Source organism: Crocuta crocuta, unplaced genomic scaffold (genome assembly GCF_008692635.1).
Source record: "Crocuta crocuta isolate KB4526 unplaced genomic scaffold, BGI_CrCroc_1.0 scaffold388, whole genome shotgun sequence".
NCBI classification, from domain to species: Eukaryota; Metazoa; Chordata; class Mammalia; order Carnivora; family Hyaenidae; genus Crocuta; species Crocuta crocuta.
In genome coordinates, this window is record NW_027528867.1 from 1,626,757 (window position 1) to 1,637,176 (window position 10,420).

General features: G+C 43.4%; 1 protein-coding gene across 1 annotated transcript; it reads right to left on the minus strand.

Annotated features, from left to right (window-relative positions):
* Positions 1–1,925: 1,925 nt before the first annotated feature.
* On the minus strand, positions 1,926–10,337 carry TXNL4B (thioredoxin like 4B). Its single transcript, XM_077756374.1, has 4 exons — positions 10,113–10,337; positions 7,157–7,326; positions 5,717–5,868; positions 1,926–3,457 (listed from the first exon to the last, which is right to left on the minus strand). Exons 2-4 carry the CDS (start codon positions 7,286–7,288, stop codon positions 3,292–3,294), a joined length of 450 nt encoding a protein of 149 aa, XP_077612500.1. The 5' UTR covers positions 7,289–7,326; positions 10,113–10,337; the 3' UTR covers positions 1,926–3,291.
* Between the last annotated feature and the right edge of the window lie 83 nt (positions 10,338–10,420).

Consider the following 10,420-nt stretch of genomic DNA (forward strand, 5'->3'; position numbering starts at 1 on the left):
ATCGCTAAGATGAAACAACCTGTCCCACCCTAGGGATCATGCTCACTGACTGAGTGCCCACCAAATGGCAGGTCTCAGAAAGGCACTGTTGCCCACGTTTCACAGACACGGAAACAGACTCGGAGAAGTTAAGGGATTTGCTTAAGGCTATACAGCTAGTAGATAATGAGGCTGAATTCACTTAAAATTTTTTTTAAATGTTTTATTTATTTCTGAGAAGGAGGGAGACAACATGAGCAGGGGAGGGTCAGAGAGAGAGGGAGACACAGAATCTGAAACAGGCTCCAGGCTCTGAGCTAGCTGTCAGCACAGAGCCCGACGCGGGGCTCGAACCCACGAACCGTGAGATCATGAACTGAGCCGCTATGACCTGAGACGAAGACGGATGCTTAACCAACTGAGCCACCCAGGCGTCCCAAGGCTGAATTCACTTTGAACCCAGGTCCGTCTGGATGTGACCTTTAGCCCTCTGCACTGCATCTCTTCTTTGAAGTGTTCTGGGGGAAGAGTGTAGGCTGATGAGGAAGACGCTAGCTCACCGTGGGATGAAAAGAAGGGTTTTGGCACAGGCATTATTTTATTTGTGCTCTAACAAACCAGCACTTCGGAAAACAAAGTAAGATGGGGTAAAAGCAGGACTGCTGGACTTGCTGAGTCCAGATCATAGCGTGGTCATACATTTGCCAAGTGCCTTCATTCCCTTGCCATCAGTCTCCGGTTTCCTTCCTGAGAGGCTTGAAATAGATTATGTCTAACGTCCCTATGAACATTCTGGAACTTGCTAAAGAGTTACAAGTCTCTTCCTCAATAGGGTATGCTTTTCCCAGTTGGAAGAAACCTATCCTTTACTAGGGGCCAAATGCAAGCCACCTGAGTCTACCCTTTCACAAAAACAGGGTCTTGCTATGAAGGGTCTCTCAGAAGAAAGGTTTCAGAACCCCTGTAAACAGGAGGCTCTTCTACTATTCCTTCCTGCTATTTAAGCCTTCAGTACACTGACCTTCCATCAATGGACCTTGTGTCCTATGAAAATATGGCCTCTCCTTCTCCTGGTATAAAATGCCTGATGTCGTATTCTCGCACCAGGGTCTGCCCTTCACTGTGAAGTTGTCCCCACGTGTACTCTCCAGGTCCATCAGCACTGTCAACAGGTTAGAGCTAGTAGAGACCAATGAAGATCTTACATCTATATTCTAAAAGCTGTGAAAGAGAGAATAGCCAGAAACGGAGTATTATACAAATGCATAAACAACATGCCTCTCAATATAGTTCTGCCTTTTTCTGCTGGTAGAGCTTCAGCACTAAATATTCTTGAAGAGAAAACCACTCCACTTTTCTTGAAGAACTCTCTGATTGCACCAAGTGGCTTCTGGCCACTGTTCCAAAGGAAAATAAGAGGAAACTTTTGGCACTTTCTCAATTCACTTCTCATCCCTGGCTTCCTCCCCAGCAGCACCTCCTGCCCTCCTGCTCTACCCCTTGGGTTTTCGTGACACGGAACTCCGTGTGGCTCTCTGAACACGTTCTGCTGTCCCCAGAATGGGCTTCTTCCTCCTGGCGCCCTCTCCCGAAATGCCTCCCCCTTTCCACACAAGTACGTCCCATCCTCCTTTCAGGTTCAGGCATTGTCTCCTCTACGAAGCCTTCTCCTATTCAGGAGTCATTTGTTTTCTATAGAATTGAGCGCAGGACAGGGCATTCAGTATGAACTCAGTCAGTACTTATGAAATGGAAAGCAACTAAGATAGGAACAAAAACAATTAAAAGAAAAATCAGGACTTAAGAGAAACATTCCCTAAAGACCTCGGGAAGAAAGAAGATATGAGAATTTTATGCACGCAAGTTCTGAGTTCTGTTGGTACCTGAGCACCTACGACACGTCAAGTACTGTGTGAGTGCAGTTCTGACAGAAATCCAACTAACAGTGACAGGCAATGAAGACATTTTATTCTTTGTACAAGGAGGCAGTCTAGAGTTCACTGAGTAGCTCAGTAGCATCACCAGGGACTTGGGGTTTTATTGTTCGTCTCCGCACGTTCACGTTTCGTCCCAACGCTGGTCCTCACGGTCCTGGGACGGTTGCTGCCAGTTCCCCACATTATTCCTGGAGCGGCTCTCCCCTTTCATCAGCAAAGGACACAAAGGCCACAGCAGCCTTCCTTCTAGGCCACGTCAGTAAGAACGAGGATGCGCGGTCACCTGTTCCTGCAGAAAAGGCTTGGAAAGGAAGTGCTCCGTGAAGGGGAGAGTGAACTTGCAGAGACAGTGCTGGTCTGCACAGAGCAGCGAGGACGCTGCTTCCCGAGCAAGTCGATGCTGCCGGGCGCACTGTGCTCCGGCTCTGCACTTACTCCCCTGTTCCAGAAAGTCAGTATCCAGAGGCTCAGTGAGGTTTTGAGAGAAGCAGGGACTTGCCCAAGTGGTGGCAGGTTATGCCAGGGCTGCTGGAAGTGCAAGAATTCTTCATAAAGTTATTAAAACAGGCAAATATCACAAAGTTGTTATTTCTTTTTAACGATTCTGACATCTCTTTTCAGTCTTGAATCCTTGGAGTAAAATCCTTTGCTTCAGAAAAAGGCAGAACTGGGACTTCTGGGAGAAATCTGCTCCTACTTACTAAGGGTAGTTATTTTTTGTTCAGCTTAAATTGGGTGCTGGATGGTAAAGGTTCGATGTCCCACTTCTTGGGCAATTTAATAACATAAAACCTAGTCAAATGAGCAAATCGGGATACTGTTTAAGTGTAAGCCAGAAAGTTTCCAAAATAAAACATTTTCTCACTCTCAGTATAGAATCATTTATTCCAAGAGAAACTGAGATAACAGGGACTGGAGACAGGAGAGCATGATATACACACACACACGAGTGGAGGAATGGGTGAGGGGAGGGCGTGTGTGTGGGCACATCGAGGGTAGAAAATACGTACTTCTGCTCTTGTGGGAAGTGATTTTCTATTTTACTTGTATATCAAAATAAACATAAATATGCTAGCCAATGTTTAGAAGGATTCCGTATCATCTTAAGGAATAAAGAGAAGCACAATATCAGTTTTAAAAAACTGACCCCGATCGTCTTGACTGTTCTGGGGTTTGCAAGGTACAGACGTTTAAGTATCCCTGCCCACCGCAGGGTCTTCTACTTGGGGGTGGGGGATCTTCTACCCAAGTCAGCACTCTTCTCTGCTGCAACGCTGGGCACATGTCTGAAGGACTCCAGGAAAATGGCACAGCTAGGCTCAGGTACTGTCTCAAGATGTGCTTTTTTTCTTCAACTTTGACAGTACTGAATGCGCTAAATGTCTTGATAGAGAAGGTCATATTTGGGAATATTCTTGGGATCAATAGGACTTTGGACAATAAGCTTTCCCCTCATTGCTCCTCGATAAATTACTTCAACCAAATCTATGAAGTCTTGCTTGGTTTTGAAACTTCCCACAAACTTAGTGTGATCGGGAGACCTAGAGAGCACGGGAGAAAAACAACCGCTCAGAACTTTTAGCAACTTCTCACTGCAGGCCTTCAGGATAAACAAAATGAAGCACAGTTCTGATTCTTTCTGCTCATCATGGAGATTTCAGACGTAAGTCCGACATCTGATCTCTCCGTTTGTGATTACAGGGCCTATTTGATACAGGACTAAAAGCAGAGCTGTGAGCCACTGGGAGGGCACGCAGGTGCTACCATGTGAAGAGCCTCCACTTCAAAAATCTACTTTAATCTCTTCGCAGCTCCTTATCAAGTACAATGCCCTGGGCACTGGCGTGGGCGTAGTTTGTTGCTGCTGCTGTTGGCTACACTGTGCAGAGCCCGTTAACTGGTCACTGTCTGTGAGTTCCCCTCATTTATACATTTGAGTAGGGAGTATGAAATCATTTTTTTCCCTCCTATTTCAAGCATCAGTTATGTTTACTGCAGGAAAAAAACATTACCAGTGAGGCCAAAGGCCACATTTTAGTACATATTCTTCGAGTGTATGTGTGTGTGCGCACACACATGTGCATTTCTGTTTTCAAAAATCATGGTAGTTATATCATGCAAACTATTTTGTAATGTTCCAAATAACATAAAACCTACTTCTTTCAAAGTCATTAAACCTGTATCTACAACATCATATGAAATTGACATCTAGTATCCCTCTGGGGACATCCAGGTTCTTTCCAAGTATTTTGCTTCCTAAATAATGGTAGGATGAATATTCATGCAGCCAATTTTGCCCACTTTCAAGATTATTTTCCTTTAGATAAATTCCTAGAAATGCAATTGCTAGGTTAACATTTTTACATATTAAAGTTGGCCAATAGTGTCATAAATCACCTTTTAAAAAGACTGCCCACATGGCTCAGTGGTTTAACTGTCTGACTCTTGATTTCAGCTCTGGTCATGATCTCACGGTTCAGGAGACTGAGCCCCATGTTGGGCTCTGTGCTGATGGTGCAGAGCCAGCTTGGGATTCTCTCTCTCTCCTCTGTCTCTGGCCCCCACCCCCACCCCCGGCCACTTGCACACGCATGGGCGCTCTCTTATCAAAATAAATAAACTAAAAAACAAAACAAAACAAAAAAGATTGCACAGGGGAACCTCGGTGGCTCAGTTGGTTAAAAGTCTGACTCTTGATTTCAGCTAGGTCTTGATCTTATGGTTGTGACTGCTGTGAAGGGCTCCACATTGGGCATGGAGCCTGCTTAAGATTCTCTCTTATTCTCTCTTTCCCTCTGCCTCTCCCTACCTCAAGCATGCTCTCTCTCTTAAAGAAAAAAAAAAGATTGCACCAAATTAATACATCACCTGTATCCTAGGAGAATAAATAGCTTTAAAATACTTAAAACAGGTAATGTTTAATGCACTTTCAAGTAGATAATGACAAAACAGATACACAGATCTAGATAAGCAGACACCTCAACCACAGTGAGAAATGATAAGAATTATGGACACACTGAAAACACATGTTGAGTACTGGGATGCTGACTGGATACAGTGGAAGGTGTTAAAGATTTCACGGTACATATTCTTTTTCTTTTTTTTTTTTTTTTAAAGATTTTTATTTATTTCTAGGAGAGAGAGAGACAGCATGAGCAGGGGAGGGTCAGAGAGAGAGGGAGATAGAGACTCTGAAATAGGCTCCAGGCTCTGAGCTGGCAGTCAGCACAGAGCCCGACGCGGGGCTCAAACCCACGAACCGCGAGATCATGACCTAAGCGAAAGTCGGACGCTTAACCGACTAAGGCACCCAGGCGCCCCTCACGGTACATATTCTTGACAGAATTGTTTGGAGAGTGACATCAGTGTTCTCTGAGTGGCAGAAGACAGGACACTTGGCCAGAGAGAAACATGTCTCAGTTTTCCAGAAGGAACACTTCTTTTATAAATGCAGCCTACCAGTCCCAAAAGTTTAAGAACAATGACATATTTTGTTTTAAATGAAATTCCTAGGAAACTTTTAAAAAGCTGTTCTAATATTTTTCACACCGAAGGGTAGTTAGTGCTGCACAAACTGTATAATTCTTTCCTACTTAAGTAGGATAGTAAAAGTTGCCAATCATACTGGAAACGCTCTCGTTTTTGCGCCAAAGTTTCACATGACCAAGGAGTGGGTCAGCTGGGGACACAGCACCTACACAGGGCTCACAGAGCCACCCTCACAGGCAGGTGAGTTACTGGAACCACTTGGGTGAAAGAACCTCTCACGGCTGCAATGACTTCAGGTCAATCTAACTTACCCATAATCCACTTTCATGTGCTGCCCATTGAAGAAAAACACAGTAGATGGAATATAACTGATGTCAAAATACTGCGTGTAAACCGGAGTTCGGTCCACGTCGACCAGATATATAGCAGACATTTTACTCAGGTCAGAAGAGGTCTTAGAAAGCTGCGAACAGAGAGAGGCATGTAGGTTACAATGGGAGAGGCAGCTAAGGTTTCTTCTGTGAAACTTTTTACTGCATATTGTTTGAAAAAAGTTCCTGGGGTGAGAATCTCCCGAGTTCCACATTAGACACAATGTAACCTTATCATTCAGACAGGGTCCTGGGTAAACCGTGTGAATACATTTCTCTTTTTTAAAAAAAAATAGATTTTTGGTTGTAAAAAGCTTTTATAAGCTTTTTATAGGTTTATGAAATCCATGTTCGCATAAAGAAAAACAACTCATAAATATGTACGCCAGACACTGAAATTCCCCCAAATCTCCTTCCTTCCAGTTCCCCTGTAAATGATAATCATAATAAAAACAGTGAATACAAGTGTGGCGGTTATTATGTGCTAAATGTCCAAAGTGCGTTATACTTATTAACTCATTTGATCCTTACAACACTCCTATGAGATTATTATTGTCCCCATTTCTTAGATCAGAAAACTGGGTAATGTGCCCCTGGTCACACAGCTGTAAGCAGCACAGCTGGGATTTGGACGTGGACAGCTTGGTTTCAGTCTATACTCTTGGCCTCTGATATTCCCTTTCCTCTATGGCTGAGAGTAAAATCCTCTGGCCCTTTTCTCCCTCAGATTAACGCATCACACATTCATTTTTAATCACAGAAACAGATTCTTATACTGGATCCACACTGTGGGTGGCAGCAATAGAAATGGTGGGAAGAGGTGTTAGTTCTGGGGTAAGTCTCTCTCTATAACAGACAGAGACAAGAATAAACACATTTTGTCCTATTCTCGCCCCCCCTACTCATCAGAGTATGAAGATGTGTTACGAAATCAGAGATTAACATCAGGCACACACTGAAGGCAACACACTAGAAAGGCTTATCTGCAGGCAGAGAAAACGAAGTTCGAACCCCAGCTCTGCAAGTTGGTCTGTCCTGTGGGAAGTCACTTGGCCTCCCTGGCATTCATCTCTCTGTGTGGGAGTAGTAATAGTGATGGTAATTATTCCACTGTTGTGAGCACTACGTGTTTCTGGTCCTCCACTGCCTTGTTAGTGAAATTGAAGTTGGATGGCTGCTGGTGGGGAGGGACGTCTAGGACAGATCCAGCATGATCACGGGTCTGGAGGCTTAGCTCAGGGCAGGCACATGACCAGCTCCTAGTGAAAGCGTGCATCAGTATTTCCGGGCCCGGCCACTACCTTTCATGCACTTTGTAGATGTTGAAGTGAGAACATATAGATTTTCAATGAAAACGATTTATTTTAAAAATTCACTTACAATATCATCTAGCTGCAGACAGACAGGATCCTCGTCTCTCCCAAACCTGAGAACCAACACCTTCTCTGCAGTGCTTTTTATTGCGTGGTCTACTTCTTTTTTGCTAGTTAGCTTGGGCAATAGGAAGCTCATCTTGACATAATCCAAATATTTTATCCTCACTGTCAGTCCTGAAATACAGTTGCAATATTTAAAGACAGATTAAGTGCATGGGTCCTAATATAAAAAAAAAAAAAAAAAATTCTGGAGTAGGTAATACACATATATTTTATTCTCAGAGGAAAGAAATAGTTTCATACAACACAGTATCAAAACAGTAAAAGAAACACACTAAATGCACAAACTGGTGGCAAGTCCACCAGCTTAAAAAGAAACACAAATGTAAAAAGGCATATTGTGAAAAATCTCGCTCCGTTTGTCTGTCCTCCACTGGCCCTGTTCGTACTGGCCTGTTCCTCCCCACACAGCACGTAGCTACTTTCATTAGCTTCTCATGTATCTTCCAGCTTTGTTATGCATTCCTATGTTTTTTCCCTCTTTTACCCCAAAGATAGCCTATTCTATTGGCCAGTGTTCCAGCAGAAGAAAGATGACATTCTCAAATTTGGTAATTTCAAGAGATTTTCATTAAGGCAGGGTACAGGGCTGTACTCGGGCTGGTAGGAGCAGCGTGCTGTTCCCACGCCTAGGCCCGAAAGAGCTACAGGAGGGAGTAGTTTGAAGTGTGTGGTGGGGCACGTGGGGTGGAGAAGGCTGTTGTATAGGAGGTCAGCCTGCAGTTAAGGGATGCAGCCGCTCTTCTCCCCCCATCTGATCCCCTCCTAATGCATCCACTGGCTGACTCCCACTGGAACCAGAGGGCAGGGGAGATGCAGAAGGCAGCCAATTCTCGTGGTCCCGGAGCATTCTAGAGAAGGACAAGGGTGGATCTGGAGAGGCAAATGACAGATGTCCAACGCATATACTTTACCCACTCTTTTGCACTTTGCACTTTTTTTTTTTTACCTAGAATGCACAGACCTTCCCATATCTCTACACAAGTTATCACAGAGACATATTATTTCACACAGGTACCACACTTCTAAAACAGTCTTTTATTGATGAAGCATTATCATGAGTCTTGGCTTAAAGATTCTTGGTGCATATCTTATTAGGTGCACTCCATCATATGGCAAACAGATGATTAAGAGGTTGTGTGAAAACCACACACACAAAATAAACAAATCATAAAATACTCAGATAAAAGGGAACTGATCCAATTCCCTCCTTTTATAGACTTGTTGGCTTATAGTTTTGGTTCTAGCTACAGCAAGGACTAGAATCCAAGCCACCATTTCTTTTCTTCTAAAATTTTTAAATTTTATTTTAGAGGGAGAGAGAGCACGTGCAAGTGGGGAGAGAGAATTTTAAGCAAGCTCCACACTCAGCACAGAGCCCAACGTGGGCTGGATTGCATGATCCTGGGATCATGACCTGAGCTGAAATCAAGAGATATGGATGCTCAACTGCCTGAGCCACCCAGGTGTCCCCAAGCCACCAAATTTCCAGTGTAGGTTCCTTCTGCTATAATAAGCTCCTATTTTTATGGTTAAGAAACTCTATTTTTGAGTTCGTCCAGAAGAAAACTCCACTGAGATACTTGATATTTTAAATTTGGCCCCCAAGTTGGCTAATGCTAGGAAAAGGGAGGATTTCTGTGTGTGTGTGTGTGTGTGTGTGTGCGCATGTGTGTGAGAGAGTGAGAGAGAGACAGAGAGAGAGAGAGGTGTCACATTTTAATATTAGGAATTAATAAAAATGTATATAGGAAATGAAATTGTTCCTATAATGAGTCATACTTTAAAAGGCAAGCTGATTGTTAGGAAGGACTTCATTAAATGTCAGTAGCAGAACAAATTACTGATAAAGGGAAACTCAAAGAGAGGATGGATCAATTCCACACTAGAATTCAAAGAGCAACTCCAGTGCCGATAAAGAGGAGTAAAACTAATGCGACACCTGAGAAAATGGTTATAGCAAGGGATACCAAAAGAGACTTCACAAAAGAAGAGGTACAAATGGGCAAAAATATTTGAAAAGTTAACCTTTACTAGTAAACAAAGAAAAGCAAATAAAAGATTATTTAACAAAGCCATTAAGTGGGTAAAGATGAAACAAACTTGCAAGAGTGTGAATAAAGGGCCACACATTCTTACTCCCTGCTAGAATGCAGAGAAGCAAAAACTCTTCCAGAAAGAAAACAATTTGAGCAACAACTCCATTTCTGAGAATTAACTCAAGTCCACAATGATTTATCACATTTTTTTAAATGTTTTTTTAAATTTATTTCTAGGAGAGAGAAAGACAGCGTGAGCAGGAGAGGGTCAGAGAGAGAGGGAGTGACAGACTCTGACACAGGCTCCAGGCTCTGAGCTGGCAGTCAGCACAGAGCCCGACGCGGGGCTCGAACCCGCGAACCGCGAGATCATGACCTAAGCGAAAGTCGGACACTTAACCGACTAAGCCACCCAGGCGCCCCTGATTTATCACATTTTTAAGGTGAAAAACTGGAAACAACCTAAATGGCCCAAAATAAGGGATTGGAAAAAATGAATGATAGTACTGTCCTGCAACACAGTATTACACAGCTGCCAAGTACTGTTACCGATGAACATTTCACATACTGAAAAGTTGTCATGATAAAAAAAGTTACAAAACAACATATACAGTGGGATCCCACTGCTGTACAAAACCTAATATAAACGTATACATTTACATGGGAAAATAACTGGAAATAAATATCCCAAAACCCCGTCAGTGGCTCTCCACCAGTGGACAGGTGATTTTTATTTACATCGGAGTGAGAGTCCTTCTTCCAAACTATTCGATATACATGCATACTTAACATACATATGCTTAACGATGCCTGTGGTTGGGCTACTCCTGACCCACAACCGCTACAATAAAAAATACTTACTTTACTTGTCTAAGTTATCGTCTCTTCCACTTGAAGAGTGTCCGCAACCCCGACCACTTCTCCAAAAGGTCGGTACACCGGCAGTTCCCTTCTTTTCCGCCAGCAGCGACCCTAGCTCAAAGAGTTGCCTTCCAACTCTCGGCGGACCACTTAAAAAAAACGGAACCGGAAGAAGAAAACTCACTGGCCAGTAGAAAAACTTGCAGTCCTTCCCCTCAGGGGTCCAACAAATCGATGAGATTATTCGTTATTCTAGTCACCGCCCACTTTCCCTGGCTTTGACAGGAAGCAACGTCACTTCCGCCCTT

Bases quoted from the DNA above. Each gene is read 5' to 3' on its own strand.
- TXNL4B (XM_077756374.1), bottom strand. From the start codon at position 7,288: ATGAGCTTCCTATTGCCCAAGCTAACTAGCAAAAAAGAAGTAGACCAC. The intron at 5,869-7,156 runs GTAAGTGAATTT...CTCTGTTCGCAG, and splicing joins GTCTGCAGCTAGATGATATT to CTTTCTAAGACCTCTTCTGA. The intron at 3,458-5,716 runs GTAAGTTAGATT...CGTGCTCTCTAG, and splicing joins CACATGAAAGTGGATTATGG to GTCTCCCGATCACACTAAGT.